General features: G+C 45.1%; 1 protein-coding gene across 3 annotated transcripts in view; it reads left to right on the forward strand.

Moving 5' to 3' along the window:
- The window catches only part of AXIN1 (axin 1), a 78,096-nt gene that overhangs the window by 29,622 nt on the left and 27,665 nt on the right, over nucleotides 1–20,809 (forward strand). For all 3 annotated transcript variants that reach the window (XM_054516597.1, XM_036392248.2, XM_036392249.2), the window contains exon 3: nucleotides 16,995–17,135. In XM_054516597.1, the coding sequence (XP_054372572.1) occupies nucleotides 16,995–17,135 (141 nt within the window). The remainder of the gene's footprint in view (nucleotides 1–16,994; nucleotides 17,136–20,809) is intronic.

Raw genomic sequence — 20,809 nt, forward strand, 5'->3', positions numbered from 1 at the left:
ACCCACCCCATTTGGGCCACTCAGCATGAATGGCTTTGTGTTTGCTAATAAAATCATGCTATGTTCCCTGCAACATATGTTCTGCATGTCCCAGCTAGTCAGCAGCAGTAAAACCTTATTTTTATAGGTTTATAATGTTACTTTCTCAACTGTGGCTTCTTTTAGATACAGCAGTGCTCCCAGGTTTGTCCTTGGCACACTGGAGCACTCAGGGGTGGCCACAAGCCCCTGTTTCTGGCTCATCTCCCCCCTTTCCCCCCTGGCAGCTCAGGCACTTGCTCCCTGCATGGCTCATCAGTGAGTGTGTGCACCTCCTCACCGAAAGGGTGCTGTGTCAGCAGCCACTGGATGAGAAATAGGAGTGTTCTCCTTGGACTGCATCCTCCTCTCCCCAGAATGTTTGGATGAGGCCAGGTTGCTTCTTGGACTGTCACAGAGAGTGGCTGTGGGCTCCACAGCCCTTTCACCTGCTGGGCTTAGGAGACACAAAGACAATGTGGGAAGTGCTCTGCTGTTTTATGATCCCAGGAGAGCTGCAAGCTGTCCTGACAGTTTCTTTGGGCAGTCCCTAAGACAGAGGGATGAAAAGCAACCTCTTCCTTAGCACAGCATCTCAGAGAGGGCTGCTCTCAGCAGTTGGCTGGCAGTGGTCCTCCACAAACTATGTCCAAGCTGCAGGGAATCAGTATGCAGAGCAGTTGCTCCCTCTCCCTGGCACATTGTTTTTAAGGACTCTAGGGTAGAGGGGATTAGACCAAGTTCTTGGGGGAGGAGAATAGCCAGCAGGGGATGGCTGGTCATTTTTGTTCCTTTTGTAGCACAAACAATCTCTGCCTTACTACTCATAGGGCTTGTGAGCCTTTGTGATATTTATTTGGCTGAAAGATTTGGAGACCTCTGGTCTAGATAGCTCTCCAACTGAGAAGGGGAATTTAGGCACTTGTGATAGTGTGGCCAAAGAAATTGCAATAAATATTTGGGAGATTTTAGTGTTGGCATTCATCAAGAATGGTTTAGCAGAACAAAATCTTTAGTGGAAAGGATGGAAGTCCAGCTGAAATTACAAAGATGTGCCTGGGCTGGCGTTGGCACATCTTCCACACTTCAGGGATTAGAAGGAATTGTGTAATAGCAACATAATGATCTGCAGAATTGGCTCATTTAAACTTCAGCTGCTTTTGTTTAGGAGATGGACTTAAAATCTGAAACTGGGTCAAAATCTTTTCTTGCTCTAGAACTAAAAGTTCCACACGTTTTAGACTTAAGTTTGAAGAGCCCTCTCTCTTACTGCTGTTCAGCCAGCCCTCCTGGGCTGAATTTCAGCCAGACAGGTGACCTTGCCCTGCTAGTTCTTGTCACTTGGGACAGTGTTGTTGATCAGAATCAGATTTTCTAGGGTCTGATGATCTCCAGCACATCCTCTCCTGCTGATGGGATCATGGCCCTTGGTTCCTCTTTAGGACTGATAGAAATGTCTTCTCTCTGAGGTGAGGAGCTGAGCAGGCACAGTTCTGGTCTGTCTCCTGGATTCTTACCACGTTTGCACTGAAGGTCAGAGTTTTGTCACTTTGTGAACTTGCCCTAAACTACCAGCAGGACACAAGTCTTCCTCTGCAATGGCATTCTCCCCAAAACTGAAGCCCAAGTCGTTGAGAGCTGTTGTGGGTCTGTTTCTTCTCTGTTTGCAGCAGAAAACAAAATCCCTAAAACATTTTTTTTGAGTGCAACTGCATTTCCAACAGTAGAAGAGGATTATTCTTCCTCATTCCAGGGTCAGCTTCTTGCAGACATGCATGGCCTTCTCATCTCCTGGGGTTGGCCCCAGTCAAGGAATTGTGCAGATATTTCTTTGCTCCAAAGTTCCCTAACTTTTCCCAGATAATACAGCCTGCAGGGAGAAGGGTTTGCAAGATCAGTGTCAGGAAATAGCTGACATGATGAGAAGTCCTCTTCCTTACTTCTGGATAAAGCAGTGTGATAAATTACTCTGACTGCTCACCTGGAATGAGGTAGGCAATCCCACCAGGCAGTCACCCTATTGCTCACAGGAAAGGAACAAAGTGATCCTGCACATGGAGAATCCATGGCACCAAGTCACCAGCAGTGGAATTCATAAATTCCTTTATTATTTGCTAGAAGCTGCAAATGCATCTGCAGAATACACAGATATCTGTTACCATCTCGAGCGAGGAGATGATGCCATTGAATGTTAACAACGCACACACAACAGAGCAGCCTCTTCACTGCCTTACAGAGTGAGTTTTACATCACCCTGTGGATGTACACAGAGCCCAGCAAGGTCACTGCTAGAATAAAAACCACTGGCAAATACTGTCCTCTCTTGCCTGGATGTGACAAAGTACCAGCAGCAAAGGTTGGCAGCAGTGTCACTTTGCTGTCACATCGTGTCCCACCACCACAGCTGCAAATGGGCAGGCTCAGACAGACATTGGTGTCACAAGTTCCTGCATGTTGTGATTAATTCATCTAAACAGTTTTCATACATGCGTTCAGGGACGGGTGCTTTCATCAACTTTGTGATCAAAATGCGTGCCAAGGATATTATGAGTCATATTCCAGACTCACTCGTAGTTTTGGAGAGGGGATTAATGGGGATGTTATAATATTGCTCATTTATGCTATAGGCAGAGCTGGCAGCAGTGGCTGTAGTCATGGTTGCCCAACATTCCCCATTATATAGAACTTTGTTGTAGTTGCTCATATCTTTATCAGACTGTGTTGTTTGGTGTTCTTCCATGCTGAGATTCTGCCTCAGGCTGAATTATTTTGGCAAATTTTAGTAAAAACAGAGGGGGAGGAAATTACATTGTTTTGTTCATGTCAGAGTCTTACAATTTATTTTACATTGATAACCTTCCAGTTTTCCCACTTTGAAGCAGGGGTTTGGCAAGTGGGTTGCTGGAGGTGGGATGCTGGCAGCTTGAACATGTATTTTGCCATCCATGTGAGAATTTATTCAATGTGACTGAATTATAAGCTTGTGAAATGGCACAAGCTCTATTGAAGATGGTTTAAAATTTTGGCAGTTAGAGTATCCAAAAAGTGTATTTACTCTGATGGTGCTCATGGCTAAGACTTCAGAGACAGGAAACTGCAATTCCTGCTGCTGCTGATCATGGAGCCTTCAACACTCATTGTTAGGTGAGCCAGCTCTCTTCTCACAGCCTCCAGAAAAGGAACTCAGAAAAAAAACAAAAAACAAAAAAGGCTTTTTGTGCAGTGATGGGGAGGAGGTGAAGAGGGGGAGTTCCTCCAGCAGTGAGCAGGTGGCGTTGGGAGCTAGCAAGAGACAAACTGTACAGGGTGTTGGAACTGGGAAGGGATTTTCCAATCCCTCCCAGAGCTTTTGGGTGCTGTAGCTGAAACTGCCTGTACTTCAGCCTTCTTGCTTTTTCCATGCATGGGGCGGCCTGAGCCAGAGGAGCCAACAGAGCAGGTAGGAAGGAAAGTGCACAGGACATCTGCATTGCTTCTTGTGTCATTGAAAGGCCCTGTAGGAGCAGAGACAGAAGATGCAAGCAGCAAAACAGAGGTACTTCTGTGCTGGCTTTTGCCAGAGCAATGCTGGAAGACAGCTCTTCTCCCTGGGAGGGAGTCACTGTGTGTGCCTCAGCTTTCTGCCTGCTGTTTGAGACCCAGATCAGACTTGCTGAGCATGCATCAAGGCAGAACTCTTTAAAAACACTGAGTATTAGGTCCAGAGCATTTCAAATTGAGCACCCATGTCTTAAAAAAGTTGTGACAATTTCAGCATTGCAGTTGGCTTTTTGTGCATTAGAGAATGATGGATTTTCCTCCCTCCAGAACAGCAGCACAAATAAATACAAGATACTCTTGTGGAAATTGCCAAGAGGAATCTCCAGCAAAGTGAGTAATGCTGCACTCAACATAAGATTTGGGTGATGTTAAAGTACAAAGAGGGGGAAAAATAAGGATGTGAATCCATTTATCCTATGCCCTGAGCAGATGAAGTTCTGCAGAGAGGAGATGAGATACGTGAGCAGAAGAGATATGTTTTGAGCAGAAGATAAATTTTTTCCTACTTATAGATTGCTTTTCCCTGCTGTCTTAAGGAGAAAACATCTAGAGCAGTGATGCATTCCTGTAGTACCTGCCTGGTCAGTGGAATTCTGTGTGTATGCTATGGCCCATATGCACTCAGTAACAGATGGTGGGTTTGTGTCACACAGATGGGCTCCAGTGTTTCACAGCTCTTGTGCTCCAGGCCATACACAGAAAACAGCCTTTCCCTTCATCTGTGGAATCTCATTTCTGGTTATGGCACGTGGCATGATTGCAATGTGGCAGTGGGTCAGACAAGCTCCAGTGCTCTGCTCCTGCTGTAGAAGAGGAAAATGGTGTCAGCAACACATCATGTCAACTGAGAGTGATTGTAGGCCCACACATTGCCATCCAAAATGCAGAACTAAACCAGGTCTCACCTCTGGGGTGACAAAAATGTGCCTTTTGCAATGGTCCTGTGCTGTATTCAGTGTCTGGAGAGTTGTCAGCTGGAGCTGGAGCATTTGAAGTGATTGTAAGATCTTCTTTCCATGCAGCTTTTCTGCTGAGATCAGTTATTCAGAGCACTTCAGAGTCTCTCCACACTTCCCCATTTTCACTAATTATCACAGTGTCTCTGGGGCGTCCCTCCCATATTGAATTTGGTTGGGTGTCAGCAAGCACCTTGTACTCAGAATTTCTAGAGGGATTAAAAAGGCATCAATGGAACACACAGTTTGCTCATCTAGCCTTGTGTCTTTAAGAAACTGAGGTAAAAACCAAATACAGTCATCTTTTATCTGAACAGTGGTTAATTTGTTTAGAATAAAAAGCACATTGCTTGCATTGTCACTTATTCTTCCTATGTGGAGCTGTCAACTGGTTTTAATTGTATAAAGATAAACAGGAATGGAACAAGGCTTCAAACAGTTCTTTTATGGCACTTGGAGTGGACATGGTACTTCATCTATATACCACAATAATGCATACCAGATGAAAAGATACTGTGGAATTTGTGCAATAAAGGTAAAAGCCCATATATCTGCCTGTTCCAATGGATGAGAAAAAATCTTCAAGGCAAAAATAACAACAAACCCCAGCACAGTTCTTGAAGTCAAATTTCACTTGCTGTGAAGTGCCCCCAGGAAAAACAAGTACAGGATTTGCTGAAGCAGTGGCTAAACCTCATAAGGGGATGGACCACAAGTGTCAACCTCCCAGACAGTTAAAGGTGTTTCACCTCCCCCCAGGTCTGGAGTTTAGCTGGACCCTTTGGTATTGCTGTGTCCCAGGAATGCCCTGTGAGCTCCTGTGCAATTTGCCTATGAGCAACTCTTTTATTTTTGATTTTTCCCCCCTCTCTTCCTCCTTCAGCTGATTTTCTCAACATTTTAATACATGTTTCAATGAGGTGAGCTGGTTCTTGCACCTTGGATTATTTAGAATGTCTCTGGAGATGTGTCACCCTCAGCAACAGAGCATGTCCAGCACACAACCTTGGAGTTACAGTCAAGGGATCACGGAGCCACCTGCCCTGGCTCCCTTTGGATGCTGGTCTCCTCCATCTTTCTCACTGCTCTGAAATTCTTTGCTCTTGGATTGCCAGTCAGACGCCAAATTTAGATCCATTTGTAAAAGAACAGCCATGAGAAATGGGAAACTGAGTCCACTGACTTCATTCTTCCTTTTTAAATATGACTTTGTGTGACCTCGGTGCAGCGATTGATGGTTTGGCTTCCAGGTCTGGCTGGAGATGCAAGGTTTGGTGACTGTCCCAAAACTAGGACTGTGAAAGAATACTTCATGCTCACCATCTAAGGAAAAGTTACTTTAATCTTTGTTTAAAAGGAGGTCTGTTTGTAGCAGCTTCATAAGACTGTCTTCCCTCTGTATGCCTATTTTCCAGGGACAACAGCAAGTTGTTTCCTGCTAGTCTGCTAAACTCTTAAAAAAGAAATAAAATAAGTATCTCTAGAAAAGGAAATACCCTTTTTAACAGCATCTGTCTCCCTTAAACACAGTTTCTGTGTTTTACATTCCTTCTGGTGGTTGTTATTACAGTTCTTCTGAGGATTTGTCATTGCTGTCAACCTCTAATAGACCTTGTCAGAAGGACAACATGACTTAGCCCACCCTCCTCTTGCCCCAGCCCCTGCATTATATTGGCCAGGTCGGCTTGAGCTGTGAAAGGAAAGTCAAGATTATGAGCTCCCAGTAGTGACCAGCAGACTGAGTTAGGATTTATACTTCTGTTGTGATGCTGACATCTCTGTGGAGCTGAGCAATAAATAATAGAGCAAGTTTAAAAGCTTTTTGCAGCTTGCCAGTATGTTGTTGTTGATACAGCCTGCCGTTTGTTAACATCTAACAAGTATCCTTTAATGACCCCATTTGGGGAGCCTGTGAGACTCCAGAGCACTGCTAGAGAAGCTCTGTTTTGTGGTGTTGTGCTTCTGAGACCTACTTATCTGTCATGGTTGCAATCAGCTGATGCTTATGAACTCTTGCTCATTATAAAGTACTGATTGGAGGCAGAAGTCTTCTGCAGGGGTGCTTCTTTTCTGTCCCAATCTAATGGTCTCTTGACTTTTAAACTTGAATGTGTTCCCTAGAGGGAAGTAAAGTTAAATAAGACTTTGCAGGAATTTTTAATGTGAAGGTATGAAACGTCTTTGTGAAGGTCTTTTGCTCGACTGAGTTGTTTTTTCATGTGCTGCCAATATCTGATCCCACTTCTTGACCTTTAATATACACTGAGAGAGAAGATTAGGATGCTTCTAATCAGCTGAATCTCCCCTCTGGGAGCACTATTAAATCTTGACTCTCAGCTTTATCTCTGCCAGGTCTTGCCAGCCCTCCATGGTTTTGGTTTTGTTAACAGCTGAGGTCAGGGTTCACTCACCTCAAAGGTTCTTGTTCAATGGGGGAAGTTTCTTGGATCATTTCTGTAGGAGTTAAGACACCAGCGAGCAACTCTGCTTGGAGGCAGACCCCTTCTCTTCATGTGCCTTGTGAGCCAGACCTTAATGAGTGAAATAAAGTCTTTTATTTAGTGCAGGATTACTGCTAATTCTGCCCACCTCATCATTAGCAGGGCTTTGTCAAAGGTCTTCATGAGCAAAGCTGAGTGGTTTTGAGGTGCTGAGTTAGGTGCCTCATAGGCATTCAAAATACTACCTCAGCTGGTTTCCTCTGCCATCCAAATTTGTAATTTCATTAAAATTCCAACTTTGTTGGCAATGAATTGGTAACGAGTATTGAGTTTCATACCATTGTTTTGAGGGGAATTCATGTGAGGCTGGCAAGTCTGTGGTTGTGCAGCTCAGCTTATGTTACACAGCCCAGTGGTACAGGCAGGCGGTTTAATGTCAAAGTCCTTGTAAAACAGAGCCCCCCTGATATGCATATCTTCCCCTTTCATTTCAACCATCTGCAGTACCACTGTTGTGATTGAAGTATTGGGAAATTTATCCCTGAAAGCAATACAACAATTGCAGTGCTGGGGTTGATGCCCTCCTGAAAAACTCTGGTGGTCCAAGGAAGGACTGAGCACCCATGGTCTTGTTTAGCCCTTGGATTCCGGAGGCTCCCATTCCCCAGGGTGCTCCATGTACCTGTGGATGTGCCTGCCCTGTTGTACCTTTTTGAACGCTCCAGAAGCTCTGTAGGTATGCAGGAAGGCAAGGAATGATCTGGAGTCATTGGCCAAAGCTGGATGCTTTGTTTCCATCCAAAAACTTACTCATTCTACAGACCTTGGTCTTAAGTTACTGAACTTGCAGAGAAATCTGCTTGTAATTTCTTTCTTGTAAGCCCTTTCTTGTTGAGCAGAAATTTTGGCAAAGAAGAGTCAAGTCATTGGAGAATCCCCAGTTCTGCCTGGTTATACCAGGCCTCCTCAGATCTTTCCTTGGAACAAGCAGGCAAGAGGAAATACTTTCCATTTCAGAAAAGCGTGGACAAACAACATTGCTTCAGACAGAGAAGAAAAGTGGCAGACGGAGTTACAGTGCTGAATCCTGCTGGCCAAAAGCATGCTCTTGCCTTTATTCAGTCATTCCTGGAACACAGTGTTCTTATTGTATTCCTCCTCACCCCGCTCAGTGCCTCTCCTCGGGCTCGGGGCTCAGAGATGCCCCAGCCACGGTGCTGGCAGGTTTGGGGGAGTTAAAAAAAGCATCAAACACATCTGAGCAATGGAACCTCTCCCTCCTTGCCTGACGTCGGGGAAGCGTGTGTTCTGAAAACCTGGATCCCGTTAGAAACGTTCCTGCTGTCTGGAAAACAAAGTACTCGCTCGCCTGGTTTAGTCATTAAGTAAATTTGTGGTTTGGTTGAGACAAAAAATAATGAAGAAAAGCTGTTGAAATCCTGGGATTAATTTGATAGTTTGCAGGCAGTTGTGTTTTTAAGTGGAGCTGCTGCCTTCTTTGTGTTGTGAGCAGACCCAGGTACAAACCTGGGCTTCCCTCTTTCCCTGTGCCTCAGAGCCAGGCATTTGGAAGTAATTTGTTCCACGAAGGCGCTCTCGGTGCGGGCGAGGGGGCGAGGGGCCGGGAGCCGCCGTGCGGTGCGTGGGTGTCGGCACAGCCGGGCTGGAATGCCGGGACAGCTTCGGGCTGCCCCTTCCATCTGCACAGCGAGCACAGCCCGGGCTGCAGGCAGGGATGGCTGCCTTGGCATGGCAGGGAGGGCTCTGAACGTCGGGAGGTTCACTGCTGTTACTCCGTCTGTGGCATGGTGGCCCCTTCTGGGAAGGATTATTTCCTCTGGATCTCCTTTATGTCTCCCGGCTGCTCCGCCTGCCTTCCCAGGGAAGTGAAACCGTGGGGCTAAAAGCAGAGAGGCTCATGTAAAGACTCCCACAGCACTTTGCAAAGTGTTTCCCCTCTCCACCAGCCCCAATTTACCTGGGACAGTCACCAAGGAAAGCAGAGAGCAGGGAGCTGGCACTGAAATGCTGTCTGAAATGCCTGCTCTGTGTGTTCCTCCACTTAACCACACATATATATGTATATATATGAAATCACTTGTATTAAACATAGATGTCATTTCAGTCTGAGGAGCCAATTAGCAGAGTGGAGAGCTCTTGCCAATCAGCCTCTTGCTGAATTTTCCCCAGCTCTCAGTTTAAGCAGGGGAAAGGAGACTGCATTATCAGCCCTCTCTACCTGTCTCCATGCTCGTGATCCTGACATCTTCCATGCCCCAGGGACAACACCTTTGGAGGGTCAAAAAATCAGGGATGAGGACTCAGGTCCCACTCGTTTCAGGGGTTAACATGCTTGGATGTTCAGCACTTCCCTGCACAAGCTTGATTCTGTCCCTTCCAATAAAATATTAAAGCCAGTTCTCCTGTGATGTGCTGTCTGGCAGAGGCAGGACATGGAGGCGAGTGTGGCTCATGGGTGGCAGCAGTGTACCCTGGATATCCAAAATGCACACACACTGCTGGGTTTGCTCTTCTTTTGTAGCTTCTCAAGTCACTACAGCAGCTTTTGGATGCAGCTCAGCTGCTCTAAAGCAGTGAGGCTCTTGTTCAGCTGCAATTAATGCAGCCAAATATCCTGTATATTTTATAGAAAATTTCCCTAATATTGTCAGCATTTCATGATGGATAAGGATTCATATGAATCATGTCATCATTTTAAAAACCAAACAAAACTACTATGTTATGGTATAAGCTCAGGCTAATATATTGAAATTAATCTAGGCAGATACCTGTTATTGCTAGATATGGAACAGAATGTTCTGCAACATTTGCTTTATTTCAGGAAGATGATCCAATTGTCCTGTTAATTGTTTTGCAGACATTGTGTTGCCCATTTTTTTTCTTTTTCATTTTAATGAATATCTTGTGCTTTGAGCTATTAAATAAATGAGGTTTGTGGTCTTATTCTAGGGAAGACATGCATTGTTTTCAGGAAGGACTTGCTTTTATTGTTTGTCACACTCAGATTTTTGCAGTTTTGATTTTAAATCTGTAACTAGAGGACAAAATCCTTTATTACATTGGGGTGATGAGTGAGCACAGCCTCGCCCTCCATTGGGAAGGAGGAGCTGGGAGGGCTGGTTTGGAGATTCACAGTCAGATGAAATCTTGAGGGACTCGTTCTGCAGTTTCCTTGGAACACAGTGGTTTCATCCTGTTGTCTGAAAGCCTTTCCTAAGAAGGTTAGGGTGGCGATAGGGCAGTACAGCCACAATATTTAGCCTATCTAGTCCTTATTTGCCTCCTAAGGCAAACATTTTATTTCCTGTATTTCAACTTCCTTCCTAGATCCTCTCCCCCACCTTGCTGTATCCTATGATCTTAATTACTGGTTGCAATTAATGCATCCTCTGTAAATTAGTCCTGCCTGAGAAGTAGCATGTCCTTGGTAAATGCAAAGGAGTTAGAAACTGGAAACTCAGTCTGGTAAATCTTGGATTTAGCTTTTGTAACTGTGCTTTAATACTTCACAATAATTGCTGAAGCTCCCCATAAAATAATCTTCATGTAGTCCTAAAATGGAGTTGAGCGCCTTAGAAGAAAAAAGAAGAGCCCTTATCTGTACTTTTAGTTACATTTTTATTTATTTCCCTTCTTCCTCTGGTGTGGGAGGATGAATAGGCAGGGAAGAAGATACAGATTTGCAAAGGCAAGGAGTGCTAAAGAGCGTCGTTTTTTTCATCAGCTTTTAAAAGCCAGACTGTAATCATAAATTCCCTGATAGCTGGAGCATGCAGAAGTCGTCTTTAAGCCTACAAGTGACAGGCTGCTGTTGCTTTTCAAACTTCAGATTTCATTTTTTTGTAAGACACAACTTTGATCTGGTTCCTTTGTAATGCTCTGCAGAGCGCTGGGGCCGCTGCGCTCGCTGGCTGCAGAGCTGGAAGTGAACTTTCTTGGCAAGAGCCATCTGGAGACCTCAAAGAACAGATTAACTTGTCCAGAATTGATGTGATCTTTGAAGAAGCTGCCCTTGCCTGGAACACATGTGATTAGCCTGACATTGGCAGTGATAAAGTTGAGATGCACAGCAGCATCTGAGTACCCAGAGTAATTGGGAAGAGTGTTAAGTAGAGCAACCCCAACAATCTGCAATCAGATTATCAGGTAAATCCCCAATTTTAACCTCTTGAGCCAACTTTGCATCTTTAGCATAGATCAAATCCAGTCAGGAGTGAAGGTTTTCAGCTTTGCATCTTCACAGACTTATTGTTCTTAGCTCCAAAACATTCCCATGATAATGGTTTGGGAGAAGCTGTATGATGCAACTTCTGTGATAGTTGTTGGTACCACGGATTGGAAATAGACTTTTCTGTTCAGGTGGTGGATTAATGTAATCTTGTAAGCTAGACTCTGTGGTGGATGCTGCTGTAATCCCTTGTTTAAAGGGGACCCTGCTGCTGGGACACTCCTGTCAGCACGTTCTGTTTAGACATGCTGAAGGGATTTGCTTTGGCTTGTACATCATAAACCAAGATGTGCAGTTTTTCATTTGATTGACTGGTTGTGATATTGAAATCTGGAACTGCATGAAGGATATGACAGTCACCTGCTTGTTGGTGGATGTAAGTTTTGGAAGTAAGTGGCTAGCTGGAGACTCAGCAACCTGTGATTCTAGAAGGACCTTTTGTTTCTTGCATGGAAGTAAGTAACTTTTTAATTATTTTTTTTCCCTCACTGAATAAATGGAACATGTCAAAATAACGAGCTGGAAGGATGTCTCAGCATTAGACTGCATCCTCCCAGTCACAAATGCAAAATGACCAGGGACACCAAATAAGAGTAATGCATGCTTAGTGATGGTTTCCTAGAAATAGTCATCTTCAGAAACACAGGACTGCAAAAGCTTGAGCTAATTTTTCAGAAGTTGGTGTGAAAAAGCAGGGTGGGAGCACAGAATGAGTAGTTGGGTCCCATTGAGTTGCAGCCCTGATCTGTGGTCTCAGGGCACCATCCTTCAGCCCAAACACCACCCACCAGAAGAGGAAAGGAGGAATGGTGTCCTGCTGTGAGGCTGCTCACCACAGTGCAGGAGGGAGGGCATCCCAGCTCCTCCACCTGCCATCAGCTCTGGTGAGACATCTGAAGTTTCTCCAGAGCCCATTTTGGGCTGTCCTTCTGTGGGACTTGCCAGCATCCCCAGAACTCCTGCAGCTCAGAACTTTCCGCAGTGACTCATGAAGTTCAGGGGTTATGGCATCTGGAAAATGGGATTTCTCCCATGTTGAAAATGAGCTGCTTACCAAAGCTCTGGTGACCAAAGCTTCAGACTATGGCATGGGAGGAAAATTTCTGCAAGAGCTGTTTAGGGAGAGTGCATTGGAGTTTTATGGCCAGCTTTATGAGTTTTTATCTTTTTGATTTGCTAATACTGTGTCTCAAACAGCTGCTTCCTTGGTAGTGCAGGGGTTTGGAGGAGCATCCCATGCCACCAGGGATTTTAGAGTTTCTGGATCAGGGAGGTGGGGCACCCTTGCAAAAGGAGGCCTGCCTGGATTCTATCACAGCTTCAATTCTTTTGAGGAAAAATTGTCTTCCAGAAAATGTCAGTGCCATAAAAATTTAGTGCTGGAGCTGGAGAAGGTGGTAGCAATGAAAACTTTGGATTGATCATCTTCCCTGTTAAACTGGGAGCTGTTCCAGCCATGCTGGAACTGCTAGCAGGCTTGGGAAGACCATGGCTCTCAGACTTGCCAGTAGAGTGTTGTGCAACTTATTCCCTCCAGTGGAAATTTAAATTCTACAGAAATTAGTTGCCTAGAGGCTTTTCATCTTCAAGGAAGTTTTCTTCTTGCCTTAGTGGTTTTTTTCCCCATGCTTGATGAAGAACATCAGTGAAGGAGGTACATAACTGGTGAGAACCAAAGGGAGTGCCACTTGGATTTGGCTTTGGAGGCAGGATCAGTGAGCTCTTCCTCCCACTGTGGGTGCTGAAGGTGATGCAATTCTTCCCCAGAGCACACCAGCCCTGGGGATTTTGCATAGAGCAGAGTAGCATGTTTGGCAAAGGTTGGGGACTTTGCATCTTTGATTTAAAATTGAAATAGCCATTGGGGGAAGCTGTGTGAGGGAGACTGGGGTTCCCAGGCTGGAAGGAAAAGGATGCCCTTAGGGACTCAGGATGCAGTGGGAACTCCACATAGAGCAAGAGTACTGAAGAGGACCTCACCTCTCTGCTCACTTGCATTGATACTCCAAGATCTGATGATGCTGAGGTCCCAAGTGCTGGGTGCTTGGTCACAGGAGTGAGAAATCTGGGGATGGATGGGATGCAGCCAAGGCAACACACAAAATAAACCCAGAACAGGTAGAAGGAAGCCTTAAGGAACTTCCTGCTGTTTTTCTACAGCAGTTGAGGCCCTTGTCAGCATTACCAGAATGTGCAGTGATCAGCAGAGGGCTTTATGCAAAGAAAAGGCAGCTGGTCAGGCTGACTTACTCAGGTCGCTGTGATCTCTGTTATAATTGTTCCCTATGTGATTATTTTGAGGGTTGAGCAACTGAGAGCTGCAGAAGAGACATGCAGCTTTATTTCTGCAATGTATGAAACGTTCCGTGTTCATTTCAAAAATGCTCATTGCTCTTTCTGTCTTAAAGAATGAAATAAAATTCTGGAAGGCTGCAGGAATTTTTGTGAAGTCTAACTTTAAATGCTCACCTTTCCTTTTATCGCCCTTATCAGTGCATAGAGCTCAGTATGTGAGGTTTTTAACTGACATTTCAAATCGCTCTGAGGGTGCCTGAATCCCTTTTAAAGCAGCCTCCCCTCCCAGATCAGAAGTGACCAGTTTTTTTTGTTAGACTCCATGTTCCTTTAATGTTTTCCTCCTAATAGATGTTGAAAGCGTTCTTCAGAGGCACGGCACAAAACATTCAAATAGTGATACGAGCCAGCTGAAGAGAGTTGTCAGGGAGAGAGAACATTAGGAGAAGGATTGAATACAGATGGATTCCTCAAAAGTAATGTAACCTGTTATGATTGCTTTGAAATCCTATACCCTTTCCATCTCCTTACGCTTACCAAAAGTTTACATTTGCATTGATGTATTAGAGGCAGGGCTAAAATGGAAGTAATCCCTGTTGTATACATGCTTAAGTGTGTAATTTTAGCTAAATACAACAGTTGTGACCAAACCTGCATCCTCAGTGAGGAGACCACAGCTGGGGAGTGTTGTGGGAGAGCCCAGCCATTCCAGCTCCTCCAGAGGTGTCAGGGACCTTCCAGGGCCCATCTGCTCACTCTTGGTTCCTTCAGCCATCACAGAGATTGCACACCTAGCAATCTCTTCAGGTGCTCTCTGCTGCTCTTTGTATCAACAGATGCAAAGGGGAAATTGATTGCCCTGTGCATTTTATTCTGTATATATCTGAGTGCTTTCTTAGTATACTGCTAGAATAATCCATGCCTCTTGCAGAGTCCTGGAGAAAGGTCCACTAGAAGTTGGTGCTATATTTTAATTGGATTGTCCAAAAATCATCCTTGTCTTTGCCCTCAGGGAAGGCCTGAGCTATCCATCATTCCTGCCTCAATTTAAGAGGTTGTCTCAGCCTCCATCACACTGCTGTCATGTTGGATTTGACAGGAGGGTTGCACTGCACAGCTCTCCTTTAATGTTCAGAACTGACCGTTCTGCACAGGAAGAATGGCTGAAGGGGGCTGGTAAGGTTTTCACTTATTATCCCTTGCTTTTTAGGGTGAACTTGTTCCAATTATTTCCAGTACTTGCCCTAGAAATCTGATGGAATATAGAAATGAGTTTGCTCCAGTGCACATCTGCAGCAACTGACAGAAAGTTTCCATGCTAGAAGGTGTCTGTGGTGACTCACCATCCCAAAGCATCCCTGTGCTCATCCCCAGCTGTATTGTACCTGAGCATGGAGAAACCTCACAAGGCTCCCTTCTGTCAAACAGCCATGAAAAGCCTCAGCTGGCTCAGTTTTGAATGCTCTTTGCACCATTCTGCAGCTATGCTAAGCTTCATCATCCAAGGAGAAAGAGTTTGGAGTTTTGGCTGGTTTGTGGCACACAGAATAGTTTTCTCTTTTTGAGAGTAGGGAAGTCATTTGTTTCTAACTGACCCCATAATGGACCTGAAACAACGTGATTTTTCCTAGTGACCAGTGAATATCCGTGACCCCTTGAATTACAACGAAAACAGGTTGTATGCTGAGGACCCAAAGAGCAGGTGAATAGGAGCTGGCTGAGCAATGCATTAGCTGAAGGCTGTAACCCTGTCCAGTTCAGGTTTTAAAATACTTTGGTAATGCTTCCATCCTGGTGCACCATGTGCCATATTTTTACATTACAGCATCCACAAACCTCTGCCTTGACGGACACTCTGCCAGTCCTAGTTCCTGCAGTGCCTGTCCTGCATTTATACTCCTTACAGATACACACCAAGTGCCAGCTTTACCCTTTGCTGGTGTCTGTCCTGCATTTATACTCCTTACAGATATACACCAAGTGCCAGCTTTACCCTTTGCTGGTGTCTGTCCTGCATTTATACTCCTTACAGATACACACCAAGTGCCAGCTTTACCCTTTGCTGGTGTCTGTCCTGCATTTATACTCCTTACAGATACACACCAAGTGCCAGCTTTACCCTTTGCTGGTGTCTTCCTCACCTCTGGTCCCTCCATCTGTGTGTTTCTCATGGGTTTCCTTGTCTTGTCTAAATGTAAACTCATTGGGGCAGGGGCTGTTTTCTTTTGTCTGTAGGACTTTAACCACTACAGTAGAACCAGAATCACTTTTCTTGGCAGAACACAGAAGCACACATTGCACGATGTGCCCTCCATGGAGGTGTTAGCACAGGGCCCATTGCAAATCACCTCCACCAGGTGCTGATTACTGAGTTACTAAATAAAGGATGATGCTGATGAACTTTGTGATCTGAACTGAAGCAAGACTCTGATTTTCAGAGCTTGGAAAACTCAGGAATTCATCAGCTTCAAGATATCTTAAAAATGCTGCTCTTCATGCAGAGGGGCAGGCAGGGAGAGCAGGGGATTAAGTGCTCTTTGGTTTATGTGAACATTTCAGCTTGTTCCTTCTTCTGGCACATTACAAAATAACTTGCAGGAGAACGAGATGCCTGCATGGCCTGTCTGTCCTGCAGGGTGGCAGAGCTGGAGGCACGTTGGCAGCAGTGGCTTTTCTATGATGGTGGCAGAGTGAGCATGAAGGAATTTGTGCCTTCTTGGTTCACAGGCTGCTTCACCATCAGGTCTCTTCCTGAGCAAGAACTTATTTCCCAGGTTAGCTCCTGCAGGCAGCCTCCCTTCCTGACCTTTTGCTGAAGAGAAGGAGGTTGGCCTGCATGTGTACTTGAATAACAAGGCATGGATTGTGTGCAAAGCTTTCATAGATCCCTGAGCAGACTGTCCACTGGAAAAGCTGGTGTGATTAGGTGGTCTTTCCTAGTGGAATTTGCAAGTGTCCAGTGTACCTCAGTGCAACACTGGAGATCAATTTTAGGTAGTGTGCTGTGAGCAACAGCTGTTTCTTGCTTCACCTCCTTCCCTCTGCAGACGTGTTGGAGGGCTGTTAAAGTAAGCATAGAATGAATGGGTGAGCTCTGCTACACATCTCTCCCTGCTGGAAGAGCAGAATCCTATTTTGATTAAGAAGAATGCTGTATTACTGTCTAGGTATTGCTTTTAGATTCTCATAGAATGACAATGCTATGCAGCTAGCCCATGGACTCCATAAACCCTGATGGAAACAAGACTTCTTCCATACAGTCTCATTCCCTCCCTTATCTCTAACAGTGTCATCTTCATTACTCCATGAATTCCCTTTTTCTTCCAGTTATGAGTCAAATGCTTCATGGCTCTGTCAGTGCAACTTAGTGTGAACACAGCTTATTCTGTAGCCCATCACTGGGGCTGGGGCTCCAGGCAGAGTCCTTCTGCCTGGTGATGCAGAGCATGGTCAAGGTTGTGTCCTTCTAACCTAACTCTCATTTTTCTCTCACAGGCATGGCTCGTGGAGAGAGCCTGTTAACCCCTACTATGTCAACACGGGCTATGCTTTGGCACCAGCCACCAGCGCCAATGACAGCGAGCAGCAGAGCATGTCCAGCGACGCCGACACCATGTCCCTGACAGACAGCAGCGTGTAAGTGACTCCTGGGGGACAGCCACACGTGCCTTCAGCACTGCTGCCCTTGGGTTCTGCTGGGAGAGAGGCTTGGGATGGGGGGGAATGTCTGAATGGACCATGACAAGGTCATTCTCGCTGTCTTTTCAGTCACTTTGTGTGACCGTGTTCACAGGGGTCCGAGGATGAGGGAAGAGATGAGGATCTCACTCCATGTTTCAGAAGGCTTGATTTATTATTTTATGATATATAGTATATTAAAACTATACTAAAAGAGTAGAAGAAAGGATTTCATCAGAAGGCTAGCTGAGAATAGAAAAGAAGAATGATAACAAAAGCTTGTGTCTCGGACAGAGAGCCTGAGCCAGCTGACTGTGATTGGCCATTAATTAGAAACAACCAACATGGGCCAATCACAGATCCACCTATTGCATTCCACAGCAGCAGATAACCATTGGTTACATTTTGCTCCTGAGGCCTCTCAGCTTCTCAGGAGAAAAAATCCTAAGGAAAGGATGTTTCATAAAACATATCTGTGACAACTTTGTCACCTGTGCAGGATACTCAGCCTTGCCAGTTCTTGTGAATGTTTGCAGCATAAAATATTTTTGAGCAATCTAAAAAAATTTTGAGCAATCTAAAAATATTTTTGAGTGATGTAAATGGTGTTCTGTCAGAGGTTCTGCAATGTTTCTTAAGCCAGGTGCAAGAATTGGTAATGTTGGATGACTGTGTAGTAACTGATTTGAGATACATTATCTTCTGAATTTTAGACAGAGTCTTCTGCTTACCTGGGTATTTTTCTTGAGATTTTATGCTGCCAAATTCTCAGAATCACAGAATGGATCAGGTTGGAAGAGACCACAGTGGGTTATCTGGTCCAACCTCCCTGCTCAAGCAGGATCATCCTAGAGCAGATTTCACAGAATTGTGTCCAGATGGTTCTGAATTACCTCCAGTGAGGGAGACTCCACAGCCTCTCTGGATGATCTCTTCCAGTGCTCAGTCACTGCAGAGGGAAGTTCTTCCTCATATTCAGGTGGAACTTCATCAGTTTCTGCCCGTTGCCTCTTGTCATGTTGCTGAGCACCGCAGCGCAGAGCCTGCTCCATCCTCTGAAAGCTCCCTGCAGGTGATGGCCATTGATGAGGTCCCTTCTCAGCCATCTCTTCTTGAAGCTAAACAGGCTCAGTTCCCTCAGCCTGTCCTCATAAGAGATGCTCCAGTCCATTTGTTGACCTCCTCTGACTCGCTCCTGGAGCTCTGTCTCTCTTGTCCTGAGGAGCTCAGAATTGGGCACAGCACAACAGATGGAGTAACAGCTCAGACTGTGATTGCTCTGCAGCAGGATTGGTGACTGACCAGTTCTAGTTTGTCTGGTGACCACTGCACTTTAACACAACTTGTGCTGATAAGCCCCAGCCAAATATGTTTTCCCTTTCTGTCTCTCGTGACAACACCCTGTATCTCACCCACGAGGTGCCTTCCTTAAAGATGGTCTGCAAAGAAAGAAAAAAGGGGTTGTTAGATTTTGTTGTGACTGCATCTCTGTGATACAAAAAAAGGATTTGGGGAAAAATATTCACTGTTTGGTCTGGTTTTTAGTAGTGCAAATGCAAAGTGTCTTTCTGTAGAGTAGAAACCCTTTGATTCTTCAGGCGAGAGATGACAGGTTTACAGAATTAGGAGAAGATTTTATTAATGGCAGTGCTGTAAACAGAGAGTCCTCCAAGAGGCTCGTTTAGTGTCACTGTGAGTGTCAGCAGCTGTCAGACCTTGTTGGAGAAACTTTCCAGCCTGTGCCGTGGATGCTGTTAATGGGTGCTGCCACAGTTCCCCACCTGCCCCGAGTTCATACAGTGACACAGGGAGTGTGTAACATGGGCAGGGGGGTTCTGTGTCTGTGGTGGTTGCCCTGCCTGAGCCTGTAGCTTGCTCTTCTCTGGCTCCATGGAGGCTTGGGGCCATGTAGGAGCAGCTGTGAGTTCATTCTGCACCCTGATACCAGCTCCTCAAACATTATGCACAAGTCAGACCTAGGCCAAAGGGGCCTGGGAGGAGGAGGATGCCCCCAGGACAGAACCCTGTAGACGACCATTAATTAAAGGCTCCATTTGATACAAATCTAGCTGGTCTGCCACATCCTTCTGCAGTTCTTCATATGCATCAATTTATATGGAGGAGTGCTCTGAAGGTAGCAGGAGTCGTGTAACTTCTTGTTATCAGGAGAGACAGATGTAAGAACTCTTCAAAATTAATTAGCTTTTAGCACTTCCTCTCCTACTGGTCCAGTGGGCTCATGGGGCTGCACTGATGGTTATACCTGTGATAAGTTGTGATCATTCATGCCAGAGTTCTTCACCTTCCTAATTTTTATTTCACTAGCCACAGTTTGTTTTTTTCACAGGCAGAATAATTTCTTACTGGCCATCCTATGCTTCTTTTTCCTTTAGGCATTTTATCCCTCCTATGCTCACCATAGGCTGCCTTTAGGACTTTAATTACCACTGCCTTCTGCTAATAACTAACCCAATCCTAGTGGTTCATTTTAAGTAAGTTTTGAACTTCATAAGGGTGATCCATTCTTTCTATGCCTCTCAAACTGGATCCATGCAGAATCCAAAATTGGGATTCTGGATGTACAGCCTTGACCTTTGGCTTACACAGATTCTGGCTGTTTTCAGCACTTGCTCTTCATTACATGATCTAAAACTCCAGCACCAGATTTTACTCGGATTTTACATGGCACTGCTGAACCTATCTTCTTCCTGAGTTTCAAAGGAATTTTTGCAGAATTGCTCAAGGCAGCAAAAATGAAGAACAACCAGATGAAGTTAAAGAAGGGACTCCTGCTGCTTGACAAGACTTACATGTCTCAGTGCTTTGAATTTAGGCCTTCTCTGAGGAAAATGGCAATAAAAGCCTCTTTTGCTGATGAGCGAGGTTCTTCCCTCTGTGTGCTGTTTACACACAGCAGTCACGCTCAATAATGAAGAAATCTGGCTTCTGCTCCAAGGCAGCACATGAATGAGGTGTGATCCAAGGCTCAGACCCTCCATCAGAGGAAAATCTGTCTGGACAACTGGGGTGCAAACACTGGCTAACTGAGGAATGCTAATAAACCAGGAGAGCAAAGCAGGATCTTCAGTGCTGGCCAGCTCAGGCCAGTGGAGAAAGCAGGCACGGAGCATTTGCTGCACCAGTTCCCTTCTAAGCTTTGATGTTGGATTGATCCCAGCAACATGGGGTTTGGAATTGGCTGCATGCAAAGCCAATAGCAAAGACCTGAGTGATGCTCTGCCTGTCTCAGCTCCTGAGCTGGGGTGATTTTCTAGGAGTCACCAGCTCACCAAACAGATTGTAAAACTGTGATGTTACAAGCACACTTACCTAAAAGGCCAGCTTTCAACAGGATGTCTTTCCAAGCACTGTTAAATATTATTGTAATGGGTTGAATTTATATAACGAGTATGTTATCAGTCCCTGTTGTTTGAGTAATTTGCTTTTTGAGTGTCTTAAAAAACATTGCTCTTAAATGCCTGCGCTCCGCTGATTATTTTTCAGTCTTCCTGTGTCATAGGAATTCCTCTGCCCTTGTAGGCAAAACAGCTCTGGTCCTCTCTGCTGAAACCTGTTTTTATAATCAGCAGGGCAGCTGTGTTGTTTTAGCTGGTTTGTGTGAGGCAAGGTCT

This window comes from Molothrus ater, chromosome 16 (genome assembly GCF_012460135.2).
Source record: "Molothrus ater isolate BHLD 08-10-18 breed brown headed cowbird chromosome 16, BPBGC_Mater_1.1, whole genome shotgun sequence".
In the NCBI taxonomy this organism is placed as follows: domain Eukaryota; kingdom Metazoa; phylum Chordata; class Aves; order Passeriformes; family Icteridae; genus Molothrus; species Molothrus ater.